We start from the raw sequence: 27,582 nt of genomic DNA, 5'->3' as shown, positions 1-27,582 counted from the left end.
CAAGGATAACCAGAAGAGCATGACTGATATGATGGAACTGGGATTTTGTTACACTTAATTTTTGCAAAACACAAATAAAACTAAATTGAAACTAAGGATTTTCAGAAAATAAAAACTACACTAAACTAGCAAAGAATTGGTAAAAACTAATATAAACTGATGAAAATTGCAAAACTATTACAACCCTGGTGCAGAGATTGGCAAATCTGACCAGGAAACGTTATAAAATGGATTGTCAGGATAGTCAGCGTTAAAGCCACTTTTGACAGTCCATACTAGGATGGCATTGGACATCTTCGGGGCAGAAAAGGGTTGGTGTGACCAAGGTGTGGTTTGGCTTGTTGTATGTACATTTCAAAATGTTACAGCTCTGGATGGACCAGTTACCAGGGCATGGAAGGATGACAGACTTTATTACATGAGGAGAAGGGACATTTTCGGGATCGAAGATCCTCAGGGATGACAAGGCTGGAGCAACGGTACTCGAGAGAAGAATTTCTGATACTTTCTGAGATATGATGTCACTAACCTTCTCTTTTAATTGTCTAGCTCCAATGAATTGACACATGGGAGTGTGTCAAAAAGGGGGAGTTGAGTCCGAACATCAAACAATGGTTTTATGAACATCTTATGACGTTATTTCTGTGTTTAATAATTTAGCTATGGTAAAACTTAAGCTTATAATGTGGTAGACTTAGAAATGGTTCATTAATTTTTGATTTCTTTTACACACACATAGATTATGATTAGAATAGGTTCTGAACATAATATTTTAAACCAAATTTGAATCATTAGAAGAACAATGGATAACAATATTAGATTATCAAGGCTAGGGAGAGAGGTGTTTTGGTTTTCTGTCTCTTGCAGAGAAAGGAACAGACACCAGACGGGGACCCGGAGATGTGAGGACCCTTCACAGCAGGGACAGATGTAGGGACTGCCGAGACAGCAACTGGGGTCAAGTGTCATGACGTTTGGGCTCCTGGAGAAGATGGATCCCACAGACACAGCAATAACCATGAAGGGGTTGGCGAAAACCAGGAACACCAGACCAACGAGGTTCGAGAGGCTCTTGGCAAAAAGGGGGACACGCCGGTGAACCCAAAACACACAGATCCTTGGTTGAAATCGGGGCGGAATAATCCCCAGAACTGTGCAATGACTAAAGGGTGGTCTAACCCCGGAGGTCGAAGAAAGAAGCTGAGAATCACCCAACTGGAAGACACTGGTAGCTGCAGCAATAAAAATAAAGGTTAAAAGCTCCTTAGACAGAGGTTCTAGTCTAAGTACATTTGAAAGGTATAAGGGGGCATTAAAATGGGAGTGGAAAACTGGAGCACCAAAATAAAGCTGTGGGAAAATGGGGAGTGATGGGAGTGTCATCTGTAACTGCTGTTATGGTTGTAAATCTAACTTTGCTTGCATCTGAACTGCGTGAACACAGAGGTCATCCCCCATATGGTCCACCCGTTAAAGGGGGACAGAGGGCCTCAGGATCAAGAAAACCTGGACCTTGCAACGCTGAAGTGCTTGTTATTAGTGATCTCTTTAATGAGAGATCAAAAGAGGGTATTGTGATATTATTCTGTTATTATATGTTACCTTATAGATGTAATCAAAGTAGTTGAATTAGAATACTGCTGTAGATCATATTATACCCTTTAAAATAGAGTGTGTGAGCTGTATGTAGTTTAGTTCTCATTATACTTTTGAGTTAACAGAACATATTCACATATTAGTTCATTAGATAAATGTGCATCACTCTGTATCCTTGATCTGCTGGGAATGTGTTACACTGTTTTCTTGACATGCTTAATTGTTGAATCATGAAGAGAAGGTTGTAAGCAGGAGACTCTGTGTCTAAAGACAGGGGAGATAGATAGACCACATTCCACACCCCCACCTTACAGAAAGCAGAGAAACAACTGCCGAGGTCATAACTTAGGCGCTGTAACAGAGAAAAAATGTGATGTTTTGGCTTTTACGACTAGCTGGGGGCCACTAGAGACTATAAAAAGCTGAGCAACCCGTCACCATTTTGAGACATGTGCCTGACCCTCTGGTAGCATCTCTCCCGTCCGGACGTTGTAATGCTCTTATTGTTGAATTGTATGGAAATAAATGATTGTTGATTGAGCATTTATACACCGAGTATTGTCCTTCCTTCAGCCCAAAGATTCAAAGAACTGCGTGTTTTCAACATCAGACTGAAATCATGGAGCCACACATCAAATCTGTGTTGGACACACTGGCAATCCACTGGTCTACAAAGAACAGCATGGAGATGACTGTGAACAGAGTAGATGTAAAGGTAGTTGTTGTACATGTACAGACCATAAATATGGAGTCCAGGTGTGTTTGATGCTGCTGGGTAGGCTGACCACTGGGAACCTCTGAGCTCTCCTGGTCCACTCTGTGGAGGAGCCATGAAGATTTAATCCACAAAAAAAGCCTTCACCATAAAACAAACAAACAAAAAACACACACATCTTGACATGAATTAGATCATCTGTTGGTTGTTGGAATTTGTGGGTGAAAGATGTGGGCATAGTCATTTCTGCCTTATTTGCATTTGTACTTGTATGAGTTTCCCTTTCAGATAATAAGATGATGAACAAAAAAATCAAATATACAAATCATATTCAAGTGTCCTACCATTCATATCGTGATTAATGACAGTATGTTCTGTTTAGTATTGAAAAAAACTCCAAAATCTTTATTCCTTAACACCGATAACACTGATCACATTTTAAGCTGTATCATCTTACATGTTGGAGAACTCCCAACCAGTAGTCTGATAGAAATCTGAACATTATGTAGCATCTGAAATTCAACCAACTCTAGTTCAGTCTTTCTTCATAAAGATTGGAAAAACTTCCCAGTGCTTGTAAATGCCTTATCCACACCCTCATTTCCTCCTGATCAGACATTTGCAGCTGATTGTAAATGAGCCTAAAGGATGCAGCAGTGTTGCATCTAAGGTCAGTATGAAACTGTGTCACACTGAATAATGGGGAGCTGCAGTTGTAGCAGGAAGGCCTCAAAATGACTACAGCTAACAACTCCAACTAGAAATCAAAACTGGCACAAAAATCAAACACAATCAGTACAACTGAACCCTTCAAGTACCACAAACCCCACAGGCTGCAAAAGCAGAGCTGCACAGTTAGAGACTCAAACAACAACACTGAGCATGAGCTACATTAGCTGCTGGCTAGCCTCATTTAGAGCTACAAGGGTCAACAACTGAACATGACTCTGATCTGAATGCACAACATTAAAACCCCCAAATGCTTTTATCCAAAGCTCACATACACAAAGCAGCTTTACACAGGTCGTCATTACTACCACACGCTGCCCTTGACAGCAGTTTGACACGTCGGCCATCTTACTCTAGAGCTTTCTCAGTTTCCTGCCCACCTTAAAAGTTTGTCTAACTTTAAGCTGTTTATCTGCAGTGGACTCTGCAGCAGCCACCAGCTACCGTAACTCAGCAAGTCAAACAGCACAGCCTGTGTGGACAAATGGATGCTGGAAGTCTCCAAACATTTAGAACAAAAAGCTTCAAATTTCTCTTTCTGTCAACAGTTCAGTGAGCAGAAGATGAACTGATATTCAAAAGGCACAAACAAAGAGAGAAAACTTTACCTTTTTTTAGCAGATTTTGCACATGTCTCAACCAACTCTGTATATTTTTATATATTTTATTTTATTGTTTACTCTATTTAATTTGTAAAATATGTATACACACACACACACACACACACAGATTTAGCGATTCTTATATTTTGCTTGTTTTACGTTATTGTATTTTTGCACAACTCTGTTGCTTGTGAAGCTCGCACACAAGAATTTCACTCACATGTACTGTACCAGTGCACCTGCACATGTGATGTGACAATAAAAGTGATTTGATTTGATTACAGTTTGATTTTTATTTGATGGATTTTCCGAAACGTGGCAAAAAGTGGAGAATGACTTTACTTTTTAGAAGTTAAAATAATAGCCAGTGTTTGAGTCATTATGATGCTCTGAGTTTTATGAGTAAAAGTTAAATCTGTGCAGCAAAGTTAGTCTTACCTCCTCTAACGTCCTACAACATACAGCACAATTTGACTGATGGAAGAAAACATAAGCACGAGCATTATTTCCTGTTTGCTGAAGTTCAATAGCTTAGAAACCAAAGGCTTGTTTTTAAGAGACAGTTTAATTGGGATTGAGGGAATGACATGTTATCACTGCAGTTTATATCCAACAAGATCAAGCAGTTAAATCTGTTCTCAAAGAGTTCATGTTACTAACAGCTCACCTCTCTGCAGAAGATTCCTGCTGGAGTTTAAAATTAATGGGTAGACTTTTAGACCGGTCACTTGCTAAAGACACACAGCTGGGTTCAGGTTCAGTTTTGAGTTTCTGAAGGATCCTGACAATTGAAGCACAAATGTTTAATCAAGGACTCATCACATAAAATAAAACGCTGACAGAATTTTAGACATTATAATGGTGACTTTAAGTTACATCTTTCTTGATGACTGTTTTTGTTGAAATCTATTAATGACATGATTCAACACGGTGTTCATACAGCTGGGTGCCAGTCCAGATTCAGGTTCAGGTCCAGGTCCAGATTCAGGTCTACCATTGATCCTGTGAGTGAAGAAAAAGTGTTTTTCATTTGCAGCCACAGAAGCTGATGAAGACTTAGAATACCTTCATCATGCCAAAGAGAAACTGATTTGCAGGCTGACCATGAGCAGAAGGAAACTCTAAACTAGTGACGGTAAGGTAAAAACAGAGCGCCACCCTGAGGTAAACACAGTCATTTACACTGTGCAGGACTATTGATGGTCCAATGAGCAGCAGTACACGTTGGACATTTATAGAATAAAGGAATTCCTCCCTCAGTGACCTTCTTTGAGATGCAGTTTAGAGGCCAGGAAACAACATCAAATCAGACACCAAACTGACATCAAGGAGTTCATGTCACTAATAGCTCACCTCTCTGCAGCAGACGTCTGCTGGTCTTTAAAATTAATGAAACGTTCATGAGACCAGTCACTCTCTAAGGACACACAGCTGGGTGGAGGTCCAGGTTGGTTCCTGTGGATAATGATGGAGCAGTGATGTGAGTGCTGAGCTGTGACATGGAGAAAAGTCATGGACAGTTAGAGATGGTCATCTCACCTCTGAGCTTTGGTTTGGCTCTCATGTTCCCCACACAGAGTAGTTTCAGAGGGAGGGACTCCCTCCTCTCTGTCCTCACACTGATCCATGCTGCTGAATTCACATCCACATCAGCTCACACACACTTTCTACCTTCACCTGCAGAGAAAATACAAATCATTCATGTGCACATCGACTGTCAGGATCAGGTGTCTCCACTGTGTAGTGCACATTTGATATGTTTGGAAACTCACCTTAGGATTTAGTTTAAGGAAAGGCATCAGGTGTAAAACTCACAGTTAAATTAAAATTTGGTGGGTGCACTTATTTTGGCAGAAGTCAATTGATTTCAATAATAACTTAATTGCAGTGTTTAGGCTGTCATTTCTAGCATCTACAGGGATGTTAGCATCACCTAGTATGATTATTCTGAACTCACCACTAAATCAGATTAAAAACTGAGCATGAGCCGGGTGGATGATACATAACAAATAGATTTTTTAACTTTCACAGTTAGGGTGCAAAAGGCAAAGATTCAAGCTTTTCGTATGCTGTATCCAAGTTTTTGTAAGGCATAGTGAATATAAAGTAAATATGTTGATCAGTGTAGTGTAGTGAGGGTGTGCTGGGAATGCCTAGCAGCAATGTTCCCTCTAAGCTGTGCGCGTGCACAATCGCACACTGCTGACACGTGCACAGAAAATCTGCGTTGCACACAACAACAACAAAAAATCCAACCTGAATTGAAATTAAAATAAATACATAACAATTCATTTTGTGCTATTTTGTAGTGTGAGTCAGTAAGTGACCGGTGACTGCAATTCACATTTGTATATCCGCAGCTAATCAACACCGTTGACAAGCTATTACAGCGTCCTCATGTGCCGACACTGGTATAGCTAGCAAAGCTAGCAAAGACACGCTAATGACAACCATTGGAGATGTGAGCAGGACAGACGGAAAATTTGACAGAAAAAGTGTGGACTGTAAACTATATACCAGTTTTTAAGTTGTGTAAAATGTGGCCATGTAAAACCAGAGTTATAATGAAAAAATATATGTAATATTTTTTCTTCCTGAATACTATCGTTGTTTATATTTACTGCCGGAAGAAACATTAAATGTAACTGTTGTGTAAACTGTGTCATGGAAATAAAAGGTTGTGAGGAAGGCTACTTAGATGAAGTTGGTTAGGAGACAAGTGAGGAGCGTTCAGCTCCAAGAGCTTGGGTTCTGACCAGCTTTGCCTTGCTAGCAAGTAAAAGATGTTCATCTTGTTTCTGTCGTTAACGAGAATACGTTTCTAAACTAGCGGGGCCTGTGGAAACGCAGACCCAACAGCAGCGTTTTATAAGGAAAGCTCTTGCTCCTGTGAGCAACCAAACTGAACTGAAAATTTAAATGCAATTAGTCCATTTGGAGCACAGAATGACTCAAAATCCCTGAAATGTCACCACGTTTCTGCAGTTTGTCCATTTTGTGCTCCAGATGGGTTAATTGCATTTTAAATTTTAATTGCATTAATCATGATGAAGTATTAATCTGTGTTAATGCATGAACTTTGACAGCCCTAAAAATAATGTAACTAAACACTTGAAATAAATATAGTCAAGAACACCCCATGCCCCCTTTAGGCTCAGTCCTGCTTACTGCAGATATCACTGCTACATAAAGTACTACAAGGCAGAACTTACACATTGTGCTTGGTTGATGACCAAATTTGCTGTATGTTGTATTTAAAAAGAAATGAGCTGCTATCTTGAACAAATCAGCGCTTCACTTCTGAAGGAAAAAGGGGCGGGAAGGAGAGGAGGGAGATTTCCACAAACAGAGGATGTAAATAAGAGACAAGGGAGGATAGAAGCATTCCTGATCATATTTACTCCAGCTGATGTTTCAGAAACAGCAAATACTCCAAACACTTTCAAAACAAAAGTGTCTCCAGCTGAAGCACAAAAAATGTCAGTTTAATGAAAACAAATCTTCTTTATTTTAACTGCAGCTTCTCAAAACTCTGCCCTAATGAACAAACGCATCATTTTCTCTCTCACACTGACTCACTCCTGAACAATGAGGCTTTGCAGCATAGTTGTGTCACACCTGCCCTGCAGCTAAACTGATCACATCAGTTTTACTGTAAATAGTAGTGGTCATGTGATTTAGAAGACAAGCATCTTCCTCGTCAGTGCCGTCAGTGTGGGACTAAATTCTCCATGTTATCAGATTTGTAAGCAGCAGCTGAAACTGTCACATGAATGAATGTTCATCAAACTGTTTGATTCCGGTCAATCAATAATCTATACTCATGTGGATTTGTCTTCAAACACAAGAGTGATCTAAAGTTTGTCTTGATATAATAGCTGAACATCAGGTCCAAACATCACAGAGCAGAAAAAAACAGTCAAAGTATTAAAGAAGGAACCAAAGCAAACTTACAGTTTCTTCAAACACACGCGGACAACAAGCTCCACTCCACACCTGGACACGGACACGGACACACAGGTGAGTTGCTGCCTGGAAGGAGGCGTAACATAACACCTGAACACTGTGAGAGTGCCACACCTTCATGTACTGATTTACAAATATGCTGTCTGACTGCTCAGGCGGAGTTTAAAACATGTTAAGCACCAAGGGGCTTTCTGAGCTTCCTGCTCGAAAGTCACATGTCCAAAATGAGCATTTCTCTGCAATTACGAACTCTGTGTAAACAATCTTGGTATCAAAATAAAGTTAACACTTGTGAGAGTTCATCAGAGGTGTAAATATTACAGCAGATATTATTGTGTCAAAGTTACTGAGGCTGGGATATTTGAGTATCTTGATTTTTTCCTCATCTAATTTATTTTTGGTTTTGTTTATTTTTTTTAAAACCACTTTCAAAATATGATTCGCTTCACATTTAAGTCCAGAAATCCAGGAATCAACATATGAACATTCTCTGTGCAAATATTGATGCTGCTGAAGTGAAACAGTGGAAATTGACATCACTTTTAATGAATAACAATAAATTAATGAGATAGCCAGGCATTTTGCCATTTGGGACATTTTAGCACCATCTGTTGAAATGTCTTAGGTATTGAACAGCAGAAATGATTTTACTTTATTTACATGCTTAATATGTTTGTTTCAGCTTCTATTGACCGATTTGCATGACTGATACCTCTTTTTAATCATTTCAGCCGAGAGAATAGACCTGGTTTGGTCTCAGCTTTTAGAAAATGTATTGCTTCCTTGGTTGCCCATGAATCTGTGTGAACGAAGCTCTTTGTGTTTGTTTATGGGCATTTAATGGAACAACAACAGCACTTTTAACTGTTTGTTGTTTTCGCTGTGTTTGGTGGTCGTACAAATGGTTTAAATGCGCTTTTAGCTGAGATTCAGAGGTTTGTGTGGATACCACACTTTCCGATACTTACATTACTGAGATCGTGTTGCAGCTGATTAAACTGAATCTTCTCCTTTTTGAATCCGTTACTCATCTTATGAGAAATGAGAAATAAAATCAAACAAATGTCGAAGATTAAAATGGCACAATACCATATTTTTCATTTCCCAAACTGCACACGAACAATTTGTCCCATCAACAGCAGGATTCAGCAAAACAAGACATCCTTCAGACTTTAAAGTGCTGTCAGTTAAACGAGGAGGTGGCTGGAGAGAGAGTCCTGAGCTTCTCTGCTTAGGCTGCTGCCCCCACGACCCGGACCCAGATAACCTGAAGAAGATGTATGGATGGATAATAATGATAAAAAATAATACTAATAATGCACTGCACATGTCATTTATATGATCTTGCATTTAAACACTGATTTCAGCCACCAAGGTGTGAGTGAATAAATCCAACACAATTCCCACCCTGAGATCAAGATGTTTGGATCATTGCTTACTATGTCCACCCCCAGAAAAACGCACCCCAAGTCTTGCGATTTACCAGAGTCTGTGCAGGCTTGTCCATACCTCTTCTCTTCTTGTTTGTCTGTTTTAGCCCTTAGGTACAACAGGTTGAGCAGCAGGAGAGTGGAACATCATCGTTAATAATAACTGAGTCCAATTTATGAAGAAATCTTAGAGGGTTTTAACTTTGTTTTAAAGCTTGTGAGTGTTTGCTGTTTCCTGTGTGAGAAACCTCTGAGTCGGCTCCCCAGTCTGTGGACTTAGTGGTGCTGAAACTCAGGGTGCTGCTCTATGTCCTTGGTGCTGAAAATTGAGCTTAACACGACTAATTGATTTTGTGAATTCTTTTGATAAATAACCAAAAGGTGTGCCTGCAATAAGCTGGTGTTTTCCTGCTTGTCTTTTATCCTTGAAAATGTTATTTTATTTTATTTGGGACTGAGAACATGAAGATGTTTTAACTGCACTGAAATGTGTGTTTTACACTTGAAGAAAAAGGAGAGTTCAACGTTTTTAACAGGTGTTCCCAATAAAGTGGCCAGCAACATAACATAACATAACATAACATAACATAACAACACGGTTTTTAAATGCCAGGTGACGCCACAGCTGTTACCCGTCATACTGTGGTCTTCTGGTGAAAACGATCCCGTTGCACCTCTGACTGCTGACAGAACACCTCCAGACATAAACAATATCAATCAATACACTGATTATAGTCTCATGAATTTAAGTCCGAAAATGTTTTGGGTCTTTTGCATGTGGGCAATACTGACCAATTTTAGAAACAATCGTTGTTGAGTCTTTTATTGAGGTCTCATAGTGACTGTTTATGGTCCAGCTCCAGGGTCTAATAGCCACCATAGTGAGTTTTCTTTTGGAGACAATTTAGCAGGGTTGAAAAAATACCTGTTTCCCTCGTTTTCAGTGACTCACACCTTTTCCCTCCATCCCACTCCCCAGGGGTCACTGGCTGGTTGCGTTTCCAGCCCTACCAGCCAGTGACAACCAATCACTTTGTCTGACTGGCTGCTTTCTGCTGAAAGTTTGATATATTGATATGTTGAGGACAGTGATCATCAGAACTTCTCCAGCATCTTGATCTGATAAAAATTACCCAAATAAAATAATAAAAAAGCTTTTTAAATAATAAAATATTTTTATTTTCACACTGAACCACAACTCTGTCTTAAGATTCAAACTAGATATTCTCTTGGTGAAATTCCCAGGGTGGGGTTTTCGGGTTTTCCATTTAATGTTAAAACCTTTTGAGCTCCCAGTTTCCATGGTGCCATTTTAGTGTTTGATTTTAAAATCGTTGGTTCATTCCAATTTTCCTCATTATTCCCACGCCCCTCAAACAGGGGAAGGGAGAGGGAGAAACTAATATTATAATATTTTAAATCTTGTCAAAGATACATTATGTGAGGATATATTTACAGATATCCTCACATTATAAAAAAAAATATGAAAACACTGATTGGCTGTAGCTGACAGTTTGATATGTTGATGACACTGCACATGATATCAGTGATGACATCATCTTCTCCAACATCTTGATCTGATTAAAATGAACAAAATTAAACAGTAATATGAATTAAATATCTAAAACAGAGATTAATTCTAGGAAAGTTGTTACTGTGATCACGATACATGTGAACTTTATTCATTACATAGACACAAGTCATCAAATAACTTAAAAAAACAATACCTATACTCACACAGCACTTTTTTTCTTAATTCTTCATTTTTCAGAATTAAAACATTTGTTAGTTCACATATATGAAAAGAAGCATGGAAAAATTATCCTCTGTTCTCTGTGATCTGTAGCTTGGTTGATGAACAAATCCATGTCCATGTAGTTACGTCCCCCTCAGTGAGAGAGGCAGATATGAGCTGAAACACAGGAATCAAACCAGGGACGCTGCTGTTATGGAGCTGAACTGGAACCATTCAGACACTGAGGCCCTCTGAACACATTTTAATTACAGCTGTGCAGAGACACACTGATGACTGACTGGAACACTCTGATTCACATTTTACATCAACACCATCCTCACACATGGTTTATATTTGGCCACTAGAGGATTGTTTTATAAGTGAGCATACTGTGTATGAAAAACATGATGTGTTGTTCCTAATAAAATGGCAGTGTTACATTTAATATTGGATACATTTTAATTAACTTAAAAGAGATTAGTTTGAGTGCGCATGCGCCAACCAGCGTGCAGCCTGTTACAGTCGCTCCTGCTTTTCTCTTAGTTTAGCTCTTTTTTCTTACGTATTCTTTTTTTTTTTCTGACTTGTATTTTCCTCCGTTGTCTATCTCTTACTCAATCATGTGGATTGAGAGAGTTTTTGTTCTTCTGGTGGCCGTGGAACTGTTACTTTTATCATGGAACGGGACCGCGGCACATCTCCTACACGCACGGACTGTTTACTCCAGAGATCAGCTGATCGCCCTGATGCCGGCCGGCTCGCTGGCCAGGCCCGCAGAAGTGCCCGCAGAAGTACCAGCTGAAATTTGGAGGAAAACACATCGGGGATGCAGAGGTCAAGGACAGAAGAGAAGAAAAAAGGTGACGGTGAGACAGCGGAGGCTCGAAGCGAGGAGGAGGTTTAAACCGTGTCTGCCGTCTATCGTGATGGGAAATGTGCGATCGTTGGCAAGTAAAATCGACGAGCTCTCAGCACTGGTACGGAGTCAGAGGGAATACCGAGAGTGTAGCCTGATGTGTTTCACCGAATCATGGCTGCACCAGGTCATTCCCGATGAGAATGCTTCCGTGGAAGGCTTCCACACTGTTCGGGCGGACAGGGACAGCATCGCTAGCGGTAAGCGTAAAGGAGGTGGGCTTGCTGTTTTAGTTAACAACCGGTGGTGTAACCCTGCCAACATAACAATCAAAGAAAGGATTTGTTGCCCGGACACTGAACTGTGTGCTGTTGGACTCAGGCCGTATTATTTACCCAGGGAATTCTCTCACGTCATCTTGGTGGCTGTTTATGTTCCCCCCTCTGCTAACCCCACAGCTGCATGTGACACTATCCACTCTGCCATAGCTCGGCTACAGACTCAGCACCCGAGTGCCTTTATTGTGATCTCGGGTGACTTCAACCATGTATCACTGGACAATACACTACCAACATTCAAACAATATGTGGACTGTCCCACCAGGGGAGAGAAAACTTTAGACTTACTGTATGCTAACGTCAAGGATGCATACAGCTCCTCCTCCCTCCCCCCACTTGGTAGGTCAGATCATAACCTGATTCACCTCACCCCCCGCTATGTGCCAATTGTGAGGAGGGAACCTGTGACCACCAGGACTGTTAGGAGGTGGTCAGAGGAGGCAATAGCGGAACTACAGGGCTGTTTCGAGGTGACCGACTGGGAAACACTCTGTGAGCCTCACGCCGAGGACATCAATGGGCTTACTGAGTGTATCACAGACTACATAACTTTCTGCACCGACTCCATTGTTCCAGCTCAGACTGTTCATTGTTACCCAAATAACAAGCCGTGGGTGACTAAGGACATCAAAGCCCTCCTCAACAACAAGAAGAGGGCTTTCAGAGGGGGCAACAAAGAGGAGGTGAGGAAGGTCCAGGTGTTACTAAAGGACAAGATCAGAGAGGCTAAGGACAATTACAGGAGGAAGCTGGAGTGGAAACTCCAGCAGAACAGCATGAGAGAGGTGTGGAGGGGCATGAAGACCATCACTGGATTCAGGCCAACCAACAGCAGGGGAGCTGAGGGAGGTGAGAATAGAGCCGACGAGTTGAATCTGTTTTTCAATAGATTCGACACCACAGTGTCTGCTCCCACCCCCACAACCTCACCTGTAGTCAGCCTGGAATCCAGAGCCACACCACTGTGCCAGCCTCTCTCTTCACATGTTGCCTCCTGTGAGATTCCTGACACCCCTCCCCCACCCATCACCTTCACTCAATACCAGGTTGAGATGCAAATGAGGAGACTTCACTCAGGCAAGTCTGCTGGACCAGACGGAGTGAGTCCCCTTGTCCTCAAGGCCTGTGCCCCCCAGCTGTGTGGAGTCTTTCATAAACTGTTTATGCTGAGTCTGAGTCTGCAGAGGGTCCCGGTGATGTGGAAGACATCATGCCTCGTCCCTGTACCAAAGACGCCTCGTCCCAGTGGCCCCCAGGATTATAGGCCCGTGGCACTGACCTCCCACATCATGAAGACCCTGGAAAGGCTCATCCTGGACCAGCTGCGACCCATAGTAAGACCACATCTGGATCCCCTTCAGTTCGCTTATCAGCCTCGTCTCGGAACAGAGGACGCCATCATCTACCTGCTCAATCGTGTCTACACCCATCTGGACCAGCCGGCGAGCACTGTGAGGGTCATGTTTTTTGACTTTTCCAGTGCTTTCAACACCATCAGGCCGACCCTCCTGGGTGATAAGTTAGCAGCGATGCAGGTGGATGCTTCTCTGGTGTCCTGGATTGTTGATTACCTGACAGGAAGACCACAATATGTACGTCTCCCACAGTGTGTGTCTGACAAGGTGATTAGCAACACAGGGGCACCACAGGGGACTGTCCTCTCCCCCTTCCTCTTCACCCTCTACACCACAGACTTCAGCCACTGCACAGAGACCTGCCATCTTCAGAAGTTTTCTGATGACTCTGCGGTGGTTGGATGCATCAGCAGGGATGATGAGACAGAGTACCGGGCTGTGGTCGACTCCTTTGTCACGTGGTGTGAGCAGAATCATCTGCAGCTCAACGTGGCAAAGACCAAGGAACTGATCGTGGACTTCAGGAAGACCAGGAAACACTTGACCCCTGTTTCAATCCAGGGGGTCAGTGTTGACATTGTGGAGGACTATAAATACCTTGGAGTACACATTGACAATAAACTGGACTGGGCTAAAAACACCACAGCACTTTACAGGAAGGGCCAGAGTCGTCTCTATTTTTTGAGGCGACTGAGGTCCTTCAACATCTGCCAGAAAATGCTGAGGATTTTCTATGAGTCTGTGGTGGCCAGTGCGATCCTCTATGCTGTTGCATGCTGGGGGAGCAGGCTGAGGGTCGCAGATGCCAACAGACTTAATAAACTGATCCGTAAGGCCAGCAATGTTGTGGGGATGGAGCTGGACTCCCTCAAGGTGGTGTCGGAGAGGCGGATGCTGTCCAAGATAAAGACAATGTTGGATAACACCTCCCACCCACTCCATGACATGTTGGTCAGTCACAGGAGCACGTTCAGTGAGAGACTGAGATTACCGAAAAGCACCACTGAACGACACAGGAAATCATTCCTGCCTGTGGCCATCTCCCTGTACAACGCATCCACTTAACACACTGTTTGCTGCTACAACTACACATGTTTCTTTTCCAAATATTTATTTATAAGTGACTTATGTATGTATGTATGTATATATATGTATATATTGTACTATTCTTAGTTAGCGTATTGTCTGTCTTGTCTTAATGTTGGTTTAAAATGGAGCACTGTAACAAAAAATAATTTCCCCCAGGGATCAATAAAGTATTCTGATTCTGATTCTGATTCTGATTCTGATTAAAAGTCACGTGAACAGGAATATAACTATGATTGTTGAAGTGTGTCTCTGCCTCCTGATCAGGCTGTAATACGTCTAATATAAACTCTAAGGAAGAACTTATTTATTCCACTGTATAGTGAAAAGTAAGATATTACACACACACACACACACACACACACACACACACATATATATATATATATATATATATATATATATATTTTTTTTTTTTTTTTTTTTTTTTTTTTTTTTTTTTACTTTACTTTTTTTACTTTATTCATGATATTTTTTTCACAATGTCTTGATTACGAATTAAAAGCCCTCTAACTCTGGTGCAAAAATGCTTCATTTCTTAACAAGTCTTTTATTGTGAAACACTTGCAGGAACATGTTTTTTAAAAAAATAAACTGATCTTGAATTAATGAACTGTGAGAGCAGATTAATATTATCATGTGGTATGAAATTCAACTGAAATTCAACTGAAGCGCTTTCAGAAACTGAAAGAGCATCTTATAGTGACAGGTTAGAAATATGAAGAAATGTGATTGCGGTATGTTGATGACACCTCGTGTTTGCACCAAGCTCTTTCCATAGAAAACTAAATTTAACTTGAATCATGTATATAACAACAAAAACTGCAGAGAACTACGGGATTCTAGCTGTTCTGCTGAAGGTTATGAGAGGAGAGCTCTGTCAGCTATGTTCAAAAACAAACAAAAAAATTAATCTGATGTTGTTTGGTTTAACGATAAAATTGTGTTTTTTGTTCTTCAAACATACCAGCATCTTTGAACACATCTAACTGGATGCAGTAGAATGAGAGAAAGTGAAGACATCTGCTGGAAAATCACCATCACCATCACTCTATTGGATTTTTCTTTTCTTTGATTGAATTTAGAATACTGACTATTTTGATTACTGAATTTTAATAATTTCTTGATTTGTAAAGCTTTCAGTTTTATGCCAAATGATGTTGGTTAAAAGTAAACAAACAACACAGTATTTACTTTGACAGGAATTTTCTTTTCTTTTTTTTTCTACATTTTCCGAGAATATCTCCTGCTGATATCAGTCCCGTTTTTTGTTGTTTATGTTTCCTGTAGCTATAGAAACCTAGAACCAGAGCAGCAAGACAGATACAAGCAGACAGACTAACTATGAGTCCAACAGATCCATCCTCTGTGTCTCCTCCTGTCTGACCTGCAGGTGAGAAACAGGTGTGAGGTGTCAGCTGTCAGGTAGGTGATGAGTGAAGAACAGAACAGAATCCATTTCCTCTTCAAACTGCTGTCAGACATTATCTACTGCACTCTGATCACATCACTCAGACCAGCTGCTTTCTACAAAGTCTCATCAACAACATCTTTAGAAACAAACATCAACAACCAGGAAGCAGCTTCACCTCTGATCACACACACACTCAACTCTACTCACTCACCTGGAGGATCAACAACATTCAGGTAAAAGATGCAAATGGGTTCGTTCTTCAATAGGGCAACCCGTCCGCGGTTTGGTCTTCCATTGATGACGCGACATTCGTATGTTCCAGTGTCATTAATCGTCACATTGTTCAGAATCAAAGACACGTCTCCACCCTTCATCTGTCTGTCCTGCAGATCCACCCGGTTCTTAAATGATAGATGCTGCTCTTCTGGATCAAACTGTTCATCTCGGTACAAGAGGACATGTTCCATCTCCAGATCAGCTCTGCTCCACTCTGTAACTATGATGTTGTCATTCGGAGCTCTACATGTCAGAGTGACGTCCTGTCCAGACTCAGCTGTGATAGTTTTCTGCTCTGAAAGAGGAAACAATTCAGAGCAGAGAGGTTATTGAATTATTTGTATTATTTTAATGTATTGCATTATTGATCTTTTGTGGTTACCTTATTGCTATGCTGAGTGACTGTGCATTTTCACTAATCAAGAATCCTAATTATTAATGACTTTACTAGGAGGCTTTGTCTTTTACACATGGGATCAGTTAATGAGTGTGCCTATGATACTGAGTTATCAGAGGCAATAAGGTGGAGTTGCCGGGCCACCAGAGGTGGAGGTAGGTGAAAATAAAAGAGGGAGAAAATATGAAGTGTTCATTGTGATTGTCACCATGAGGGCAAATGCTGCCAATGCATTACAGTGCAACTGCAACCCCACCTCCACCCGTCAGCACATCTGAATATTATGACAATATCTACAAAAAATAGGATTGTTATTATGCAGGCAGCTGCTGTATCATAGCTTAAATTTATACTGTAAGCAAAAAGATTTGTAGCTGTATACTGACAACTGGAACTACAACACATCACACGGACACACACATTACAGTTCTTTTTCTCTGTGGTTCAAATTGCAGACAAAGCACTTATGTTCACACAAACAACAACTCGTGATGCCCTCAAAGACATAAACAAACTGAATATGAAATATGAAAATAAACATTTTAGAAGTAACATTTAAACAATGCAGACACTGTTTATTTCTCTTAATAAAAACATCCTTATAAATCTCACCTGCAGAGACAAACATGAAGACACCGACAAACAGCAAAGCCAATGCAGTTACAGCAGACATTTCCGTGTTGTCCAGGTCTGCTGATCCGACACGTTGATTTTCATAAAATCTGAACCTTTGGTATCTCCTGTGACAGAATAATAGAACCTGACTTTAAAATCTGACTACATGAAATTAAATTTAAGGATTAAATAAAACTTTGTCTTTCAGACACTCGTCCAAACTCAACACTTCTCAAAGTCTCTGAAGGAAGTCACATCAGAGTGACGAGGCTGGACAGCAGGAAGATCAGAAAGTGCGTCATCATTAAAGAGCAGAACAGGTTCAGTTCTTGAATGATCTCCACAGAACAAAACAAACATATTTACAGTGAGAGACAAAGAATAGCAGAAACAGACATGGCTGTAATCAGAGTAGAGGCGAGTAACAGAGTACATTTCCACTTGGTTGAGGTGATTTTTTTTTATGTTTGTGTTAATCGACTGAAGCTCACAGACTTCAGTCAACCTGTCAGATTACCTAAAAGACTGAAAGGCGTTAATTTTAAACACTTACTGTTGTTCTGAAGAATCTCTGACACCTTCAAACACTCTTCTGATCATCAGGATGGAAAAAAATCCACACAAAGATTTCTTCAAAAAGTGTCTGAGGTCACCTTGTTAAAGTGTTCTATATACCAAACAGCCTAATGTGAATGTTTGACAGTTATATTTCAATAACAGACAGAAACAAAAAGATATTTAAAGATAGTACAATATGTGATGGAACAGCCAAAGAGAGAGGAGGTTGAACCAAGAGGAACCACTAAATTTTCACTTCCTTTCTCTGTGCTGGCAGTGAGTCAACATAAATTTAAAAAAGAAACTGTGGTCATCAAACAAACACTTTAGATGGAATAAGTTGGATGTGTTGGACAGATTGTGGTGGAGGAATCTGAAGTACCCACAGGAACATGCAGGCACTGAAAGGTGGTGGATTCAAACACAGGATCTTCTTGATTTGAAAAGTGTTCTGCCAACAATGATAATAATAAAAACATAAATAATAATTATTTCCTTCCTTTGCCTTTGAATATAACTGTTGTGGAGGCTCTTATTATTAACAGTCTGTCATCTATATTTTATTTATTGATTTTTATTTATGTATATATTTTATTTATACATTTATTTATATTCTTACATTATTTTTTGTCATTATTCTCATGATTGGTTATATTTTTAAGGATCATGACATATGAAAACAGAGATAACTACTTCTGGTTTGAAGACTGTAATCTCTAAATTTACTTCAATGCTCACTATTAGATTCGTCTGTGTTCCAGTCGTAACCTTACCAGTGTGACAACACTGCCACCATGAGGTCAAATTGAAACATTGTACTGAATCATTAACTTAAATATTCTCATAAATACATTAGAAAAGAAAAGCAAATTATATGTTATATTAGAAACAATGGAAACCTGAAAAAGAAATTAAAAGCTTAAAGTGATTTCCTTTAAGAACACACCGGGGATGTAAGAGAACGGTAAGTGTGGTTTTTCACCTAATACACATGCTGTCATTTGTGACCTGTATCATTACATTTCTATCAAACACAGCTTATACAGAGTAATACTGATAAAAGAACAAAGCTGGTTGTGGATCAACTCAGAAGAATTTTATTCTGATGTTTGAAACCCATCTGCTGCGACCGGTTGGGGTGAGAGAAGGAAAACAGGATAAAGACATGCTGTGGAAGAGAGACAGAGGTTAATAACAGATATGATTCAATGCAGAGAGGTCTGTTAACACATAGTGAGTGAGAAAGGTGACTGGAAAGGAAAAACTCAATGCATCAAGGCAATCCCCGGCAGCCTATGTCTATTGCAGCATAACTAAGGGAGGATTCAGGGTCACCTGGTCCAGCCCTAACTATATGCTTTAGCAAAAAGGAAAGTTTTAAGCCTAATCTTAAAAGTAGAGATAGTGTCTGTCTCCTGAATCCAAACTGGAAGCTGGTTCCACAGAAGAGGGCCTGAAAACTGAAGGCTCTGCCTCCCATTCTACTTTTAAATACTCTAGGAACAACAAGTAGGCCTGCAGAGCGAGAGCGAAGTGCTCTAATAGGGTGATATGGTACTACAAGGTCATTAAGATAAGATGGGGCCTGATTATTTAAGACCTTGTATGTGAGGAGCAGGATTTTGAATTCAATTCTGGATTTAACAGGAAGCCAATGAAGGGAAGCCAAAACAGGAGAAATATGCTCTCCCTTTCTAGTCCCTGTCAGGACTCTTGCTGCAGCATTTTGGATTAACTGAAGGCTTTTCAGTGAGTTTTTAGGACATCCTGATAATAATGAATTACAGTAGTCCAGCCTGGAAGTAATAAATACATGAACTAGTTTTTCAGCGTCACTCTGAGACAGGATATTTCTAACTTTAGAGATGTTGCGCAAATGGAAGAAAGCAGTCTTACATATTTGTTTAATATGTGCGTTGAAGGACATATCCTGGTCAAAAATGACTCCAAGGTTCCTCACAGCGTTACTGGAGGCCAAGGTAATGCCATCCAGAGTAAGAATCTGGTTAGATACCATATTTCTAAGATTTTCAGGGCCGAGTACAATAACCTCAGTTTTATCTGAATTAAGAAGCAGAAAGTTAGCGGCCATCCAGGTCTTTATGTCTTTAAGACATTCCTGCAGTTTAACTAATGGTGTGTGTTATCTGGCTTCATGGACAGATAGAGTTGTGTGTCATCTTCATAGCAGTGAAAATTTATGCTATGTCTTCTAATGATACGGTCTAAGGCAGGGGTGGGCAATTCCAGGCCCCTAGGGCCGGTGTCCTGCAGGTTTTAGATATGTCCTTGATCAAACACAGCTGATTTAAATGGTTAATTAGCTCCTCAACATGTCCTGAAGTTCTCCAGAGGCCTGGTAACGAACTAATCATGTGATTCAGGTGTGTTGACCCAAGGTGAGATCTAAAACTTACAGGACACTGGCCCTCGGGGCCTGGAATTGCCCACACCTGGCTTAAGGGAATGTATGTTCCATAGAATGTAAATAGAATGGGTCCTAGCACTGAACCCTGTGGAACTCCATAATTGACCTTAGTGTGTGAAGAGGTCTCTCCATTTACATGTACAAATTGGAGTCTATTAGATAGATGTGATACAAACCACTGCAGCGCAGTATGTGAAACTGGAGCAAGTAATTATTGAAGTTAACTCAGAAAGATCGATTGGAGAAAAAGAGTCTAAATGAATATCAGTGGTACTAAAAGTAGCTGTAGAAAATGTTACATCTGTGAGATGTAGCAGAGAAAACAGAAAACCACCAGACTGTGGAGAACACAGATGTCATGGATTTGGTTGAGTTACGCACTGATGAGCAGAGAGAGGAGGAAACTTTTTTTTTCTCATGTCCTACACAGAGACATGTGTGCTGGGCTAGAGTGCTGGTAATCTCGTAATATCACCAGTGATACTGACAGTACATTTACAGCACTTAACTGAAATTGTCCTCACTTTATAATACAATCAGATATTTCTTTGTTTTTCAGTTTTCTTCTTCGGCTCCATTGTAGTTTAGATTAGACAATGTGTGCCCCTTGCAATTTATTGTAAAGCTTACTTACTACTTACTTTATGATCTTATTTTATTGTAAATAAAGTTACTCAGCAGCATATAGGTTATTCCAAACATCAAGCAACATTATAATGATACACACATAAATAAATAATTATAATTCAATAATATTGTTGATATGAGTGAGAAGAATGCATGACATTTACATTATAGATGATAAAACATTTTTATTAATACTTAAGTAAGATTCTAACTTTTAATGTAGCAGCTTTTCATATCATAGATGTCTATGAGCTCATTTACCTATAATCTGCACCGATTTTCTACACTTACTCCTGTTGACCCTCTTTGTTCTTTGTGGTCTCCTTGAAAAAAACCGTGATTCCACACCAACCAGGAAGTTTTGTGATAAAGAAACAACAGGTTTTCATAGATAATCATTACAGTGTACTTACAGAGGAGCCACAGAAGAGAGATGTTCTTCATTCTCCTCTCGATGTCAGATCGACAATTTGACCAGTTCAGTCACTTAGGTCAAAACCTCCTCCTCTTCCCCTGTGACAGGATGGTTTTTGGGGAAAGCAATGGGTTCTCTATTTAAATGCAACAAAGAAGAGAGAAAAAGCTTTCAAATGGTCAAAGTGAACAACACTTACTATAAAGCATCAAAATTAGCTGACATAAAGGGGAACATGGGTACCTCTGTGAGGCCTTCACTGAATGTTAAAACAAACATTGTGAGTGGCTGAAGTCAGTCAGGAAGCCACAGGCAATAATAAAAAGTGTTGGGAAGGTTACTTTTAAAATGTATTCCATTACAGAATACAGAATACATGCCCCAAAATGTATTCTGTAACATATTCCGTTACGTTACTCAATGACAGTAACGTATTCTGAATACTTTGGATTACTTAATATATTATCATGCTTTTTACAACAACGTGAATATACTATTGCTGTGTGATTTATTACTATTACTGAAGGTCCGCGACTCCGTACTGTAGTAAAGGGACCTCTGACTAATCCGGCGGGGTCCCTGTCGGCTCGTAGCCGAAAAATATCTTTACTTTGTTGTGTGGGTCAACTTTTCTTGCGAGAGACAGAGAGAGGCTTTGAAAGACTGCTCCAACGGAACTTATTGTTTTCGGAGGAAAACACGAACACGGCGTACAGTCGAGTCTTAATAGCTTACTTACAACTGGGCTCGTCAGGCACTCTTCTTGGCTGCAGTGGTTATTATTATATTTACATGCTTCCAGCTCCCGTTTTTCCTCGATGACAACTCGTACCTTTCCACTCCCCTTTTTCTCCCTCCTCGCGCTCACAGACACATAACGTGTATGGCAGTCCATTCTCCCTGCAACACGGACTACACTGCCCATGATGCTACATTCTTTAGAGCTATGCTTGTAGCATTCTGCCTGTTAGCTTAGCACAACATCAACAACAAAAAGGCGCTCTCTCACCCAGGAAACACACAGTCGCAGAGAGAGAGAGAGAGAGCGTCGCCCTGTAACCATGGCAACCGTAACGCTGCCGCCTGGAACAACAGAACATAGCTGTCAAACAAAACCCAAACAGTCCTGACCCGCGACAATATGAAACAGGAAAGTACCGCAGTGTAATCCATTTATTTCAACAAAGTAACTGTATTCTGAATACCACCTTTTTAAAAGGTAACTGTAACGGAATACAGTTACTCATATTTTGTATTTTAAATACGTAACGGCGGTACATGTATTCCGTTACTCCCCAACAAATACACTTAAATGACAACATGTCAATACTGTGTGATGCCTTCAGTGACAGCACGTCGTTGAGATTTTTCCTCAAACTTTTCGTATTGAACCTAAATCACAGTTACTGATTTTGTTTAACGGAACTTGTTATCTTCCGATCGTTGATCGTGTTACATATTCGTAGAAACAGTTCGCATCATCCTGTAGCCGATAGGGCAGAAAAACTTCCTGTGGGTTTACCTGTCACTGACTTCCTGACATCGCAGGTGCTTCTTCTTCTCATGCCCCCCTCTCCCCACCCCCTGCTAATTAAATCATGAAACTGATCAGTGATCAGCTGATCGGATTTTCTCTCATTTGTTTATCGCCCACTTTGCTCCACAAAGAGGAAACCAGCGGGAACTGTGCAGGGGAGGGTCTAGCAAAGTAGAGTAGAGTATGTGGCACTCATAGGAATCTTTGTATGCAGGAAGAGGAATGTCATATAAGGCATGAAACATCCTCTTTTTACCCATCAGCCTTCAAAGGCCTGTTGAGATTTTATGACCAGCCGTTGCTTTAACATAAACCATACTTATCACAGATAGAATGGATTCACATTAAGCAGAAAGTGCAGCAGATTTGAGTGCAGCCACTTTGTGTTTATCATATTCAGTGTGCTGTTTATTTTAAGTGCGGGTCAATTTGAGCAAATATGTTGAAACATGTTTTGTCCCAGTGTGTTAGGTAACTGAACTTTGATCAACAGTTTTGTTTGTTTTTTTAGATAAATTTGAACTTGCTATAACTGGGAAAACAATATTAATGTTTCAATGATCCTGCAGCACATTTCACCCTTAAAACATCCCAAAATGATTCGTATATCATCTGTCTTAGAGCTCAACTAACCCAAACTGGATGCTGTAAAATGAGTGACATAAAGCTCAACAATGTAGCAAACATGGTAAATCTCTCAAAAGAGAGGTGATACAGAGGCTGAGGCATTGACCTGGATCTGTTTCCTAATATGGTTTAGGTAAAGATTGCAGTCATCCTCTGCCTTTACCAAAGTTTGGGGACACTCTGATAGGGCTTCAATCTGGGACTTTCTCGGATGAGAGGTGAAATGTCTCCAAGAAACTTAAAGAAGTTCAGACACTTTTCTTTCCAAGTTCCTTAAATTAGCTGGGCATGAAGTTGTGCTGAAACATAAGTAAAAAAACTAAAATACATTAATGTATTCCAATCTAATTACATATTAGAAATTATAGAAACAATATAAAACAGTTGATACATGGTCATACCATGTAAGACCAAAACATAAGTGATATAGCTCATTTTGTGGCATAACACACATTAACAAAAATAGGAACAAAGCTAACACAATCTAAAACTGATTACTAATCAAACACTGATTTTCATTTTTAATGAGAATACCAACTGTGAGTGGTCATCTTTACCATGCTTATACTTTACTACTAGAAATTTACACTAAACCCCAAAACCAAATACATAAAGTATAAACTATGCACCTATCTGTCCTCAATAGTCCTAGATTCATCTTTTTTTTCCCCAAGGATGTAGTTTTGTTGCAGTTGGAGTCTAACAACTTTTTTTGATTTTGCTTGCAAAGTGTGCCAGCATTACAAGTTGACCATCACCTCAAGGAGCAAAGTGGGCTGGCACATGCACAGACAGACCCCAGGTGGTGCTCAAGCACAAACCCTGTTGGCCTCTTATTCCATGAGTCACCTTTTCTGTGAGCCTGTTTTTATCATTTTTTTTATTTTTGTCACGGGGTGCCGAGGCAGGCCGTGTGGATTAATAACGGACCCAAGATGCAGACTGCTTAATTGGAGGGTGAGCTTTATTAACAACAGGTGAAGTACAACAAAAAAGGGTGGTGAGAAACAGAACAGTAAAAACTCTAAACTGGGAAAACTAAAACTAAACACAAAGCCAGAACACGAACGAGGGTACCTTGCAGTGAGAATGACCAGGAAGCCGGAGGAATAAACACAGAATGACGGCGGGGAATAACGCAGACGAACCAGCAACTAACAAAGGCTGACACGAGGTTAAAATACAGAGAAGGATAACGAGGGGATGAGACACAAAAGGAGGGCACAGCTGGGAGTAATCCGACCTGACGAGACAGGGGAAAAGTAAATTGAACACACTGAGAACAGACACGGACCTTCAAAGTAAAAGAGGAAACACATACACGTAATGACATAACACACCAACTTAACACAGACTGGGGGACTCAGAACATGGGAACATGAACCATGAACAGAAGAGTACAAACACCCAAGGTAACCAAAACCACAGAATACTAATAAACTAAACATAAACACGGAGTCACAGACTGACAATTTTATAACATCACATGTTGATTTTAAAGTGGCCCATGGCATCATTTTTCTAATGAAAAGCATGTAATACCTGGCCATTATTGTTAGAATTCTGCTACACCTTACAAACCCCTTTCCTATTCTTGCTGTCACAATGAGCTGCCAGTAGTGCGCCCCGTGGAGCAGCATCTCAAATATGAGTAATTTGGTCTTTCCATTTAGTGTTTCTTTGGGCTCAGTGCCATCATTGGGTTTTATTTATTGTTTGTTAACTTTCCTGAACTTTGGAATACATTTCATCCCGTTCAGTGTGTTTTATTTGTCTCTCTGGATTGTGTAATCATGAACCCAGCTTTTTCACGTAACCCATCATTTATTGCACATTTGGATCCTCTGATCTGAACCCAGACAGTCACAGCTTTTTCAGCTGAGCTATTTCAGCAATAAGGAGATTCAGCAGCAACTGTGAAACAGCACAGACATCATCATGAGGAGTGTGTTTGTTTTCTTGCTTTTGATAACTGTGGCCAGTGCTAAAGTCTTTGAGCGCTGTGACTGGGCCCGTAAGCTGAAGGCAAACGGGATGGATGGCTATCGTGGTGTCAGCCTGGCTAACTGTGAGTACAGCCTTTTACTTAAACAATCTAAGGTGATCAACCCTGGATGGTCACCAAAATAAGCAGTTCACCATTGAAGTGACTGGGATAAGAGTCAGGAGTAGGTTCATCTCTACCCATTTATATGGATATTTGGCACAAGTAACTGGAGATTATATATCAGAACAAAGCTACTGTAGCTTTTTCCCTGAGTGGTTCTCTGGCATCAGTAAGAGTTCAATGAACTATCAATTAATGTCATGTATGGTGCTGATTGTCATGAAGTCAGGTTGAAAGAAAATATAACAGTAACAATTTCTGAGTTTTTGGTAAGACCCTGAAGAGAAATGTCTCTGTTTTGCAATCCAAGTTTGTTTATTTATTAAATGATCAGAGCAAAAAGTTGTACATGGTTTCATGAGCAAAAGTGATTGAATGTGAGATAGAAACAGAGACCATAAAGTCATCTTTCTGATCAGCTTCATCAATTCTTAAATACTTCTTACAAATCTTTCCTCCACTAACCATCATGATGCAACTTTTTATTCCACTGCTTTTTAGAGTTAACGTCGGCGTTATAGACGTATCTCACAGCTCAGGTAGAGCCAAGACAGAGGAAGGTTTCTTTATTACAAAGTATCCCCACTCTGTAAACTTGCAGTCTGTGTTACAGCTCACTTGCATGGTGTGCAAAAGATTCCAGAGTAAGCGAGTCAGTGAGTTGGGGTGAAGGTGTTTTGTTCTTGCTTTTGACATCTGTGTGATCTGAACCAATGAATCATTTTTGATGCATGTCAATTAGCAATATGATTAAAATAAAAAATTACATACTCTGATTATCTGTGATTAGGGTTAATCACAGATGACCCTAAGAAATCAGAGGGTTAAAATATGACGAGAAGGGACTCTAACAAAGTGTCAGCATGTGAGAAGTAGTTAGTTGAGGATGTGCAAAGGACTCTTGTCCTTTATCTTTCAGGCAATCTGCATTTCCATCTCTTCTGTTCTGTCTGCAGGGGTTTGCCTGACCAAACATGAGTCAAACTATAACACAAAGGCAACAAATCGTAACACTGATGGATCCACTGACTTCGGCATCTTTCAGATAAATAGCCGCTGGTGGTGCAATGACCGCCGCATTCGTTCAGCAAATGGATGCAACATTGACTGCGATGGTCAGTGATGATCTGAGGTTAAGTCTTCAGCAGTAAATCATCTTCAGTGGCTTAATACATTTATACTGATTTATTCTAAAACTGATTTATTTACTTTCTTTTCTCAACCTGCAATATTGATTTTGTGTATGGATAAGTGTTTTTGATAAAAGCACTTTCACTCACTTTTCCCAGATGTTGTCCTTATTATTCCACAATGTTAACTTTTTTCTTTCCCCCTTTGGCCACAGTGCTTTTGATAGATGATGTCACCTCTGCGATCAATTGTGCCAAACGTATCGTTAGGGAACAAGGCATCACAGCCTGGTAAGAACAGATCATTATGTGATTGGGATGCACTGATAGTTCTGTGTTCATTGGACTGACCTTTGAATCTGGTTTTAGGGTTGCCTGGCGCACTCGCTGTCAGGGCCAGGATCTCAGGCCCTATTTGTCCGGATGTCGTCTTTAATCAACACATAAACAGAAGGGTGTCATCGACATAGTAAATTGTCTCCATCCTCCTCTGTTTCTACTTTTAAAAGAAAACATATTGGGTGACCCAAATGATTAAACATCAGTTAAAATCTCTACTCTTTCAACGTTTTTCATTCCTCATTTAAAAAATTAAGAAAATGTGGTCTCATGTGTTCTAAATAAATCAGTAAATATGGAATGCTTTGTGTCCTTGATTAGACCTTTTCTTAAGTAAAAACAGACAAGAAACTTTCCAGAACTCTGGGATCTATTTCAGCCCAAACAACGTGTTTTGTTTGTTCAGCTGTATTTTTTTTTTTAAACTCTAAATCCACCATTGCTTGTATTTCTATTCTTACCCAACCCTTCCCTTGTGCGTATTTGGGTCCTCTAATCTAGAACTTTTACAAACTTTGGGGATCTTTTTTTGCTGGATCGATATGCTTTGTTTGTACAGCTCTATTTTTTTTTTCTTTTCCACTTTGATGCAAAAGCAAGCCTGGGCAGCCACATCATTTTCAGCTGAGCATTTTTGCCAATAACAGGGGAAAGCAGCAGTAGCTTTAGACATATTTGGACAAACAAAAATACCATCATGAGGA

General features: G+C 40.1%; 3 protein-coding genes and 1 long non-coding RNA gene across 4 annotated transcripts in view; 1 reads left to right on the top strand and 3 right to left on the bottom strand.

Annotated features, from left to right (window-relative positions):
- Positions 1-7,701, bottom strand: part of LOC106676921 (uncharacterized) — a 30,094-nt gene extending 22,393 nt beyond the window's left edge. Inside the window, exons 1-6 of the mRNA XM_076880974.1 lie at positions 7,597-7,701; positions 5,182-5,319; positions 4,996-5,097; positions 4,519-4,644; positions 4,310-4,423; positions 2,335-2,413 (exon numbers count right to left, since the gene is read on the bottom strand). Of these exons, the coding sequence (XP_076737089.1) occupies positions 2,335-2,413; positions 4,310-4,423; positions 4,519-4,644; positions 4,996-5,097; positions 5,182-5,270 (510 nt within the window). The 5' untranslated portion in view covers positions 5,271-5,319; positions 7,597-7,701. The remainder of the gene's footprint in view (positions 1-2,334; positions 2,414-4,309; positions 4,424-4,518; positions 4,645-4,995; positions 5,098-5,181; positions 5,320-7,596) is intronic.
- Positions 1-17,199, bottom strand: part of LOC143415652 (programmed cell death 1 ligand 1-like) — a 158,904-nt gene extending 141,705 nt beyond the window's left edge. Inside the window, exons 1-2 of the mRNA XM_076880980.1 lie at positions 17,108-17,199; positions 16,034-16,393 (exon numbers count right to left, since the gene is read on the bottom strand). Of these exons, the coding sequence (XP_076737095.1) occupies positions 16,034-16,393; positions 17,108-17,168 (421 nt within the window). The 5' untranslated portion in view covers positions 17,169-17,199. The remainder of the gene's footprint in view (positions 1-16,033; positions 16,394-17,107) is intronic.
- Positions 17,200-18,742: 1,543 nt separating this feature from the next.
- LOC112432337 (uncharacterized) lies at positions 18,743-22,272 on the bottom strand. Its single transcript, XR_013096086.1, has 3 exons — positions 21,878-22,272; positions 21,137-21,274; positions 18,743-18,836 (listed from the first exon to the last, which is right to left on the bottom strand). It is a non-coding gene; the product is annotated as an uncharacterized LOC112432337 (long non-coding RNA).
- Positions 22,273-25,114: 2,842 nt separating this feature from the next.
- LOC106676995 (lysozyme C-like) lies at positions 25,115-27,179 on the top strand. The gene is made up of 4 exons (XM_014414647.4): positions 25,115-25,370; positions 26,366-26,524; positions 26,755-26,830; positions 26,909-27,179. The coding sequence occupies exons 1-4, from the start codon at positions 25,241-25,243 to the stop codon at positions 26,973-26,975; spliced, it is 432 nt and encodes a 143-aa protein (XP_014270133.3). The 5' UTR covers positions 25,115-25,240; the 3' UTR covers positions 26,976-27,179.
- The last annotated feature ends 403 nt before the right edge of the window (positions 27,180-27,582 follow it).

This window comes from Maylandia zebra, unplaced genomic scaffold (genome assembly GCF_041146795.1).
Source record: "Maylandia zebra isolate NMK-2024a unplaced genomic scaffold, Mzebra_GT3a scaffold02, whole genome shotgun sequence".
Classification (NCBI taxonomy): domain Eukaryota; kingdom Metazoa; phylum Chordata; class Actinopteri; order Cichliformes; family Cichlidae; genus Maylandia; species Maylandia zebra.
The sequence above is the reverse complement of the archived record's forward strand: the minus strand, read 5'-3'. Positions and strand labels throughout refer to the sequence as shown.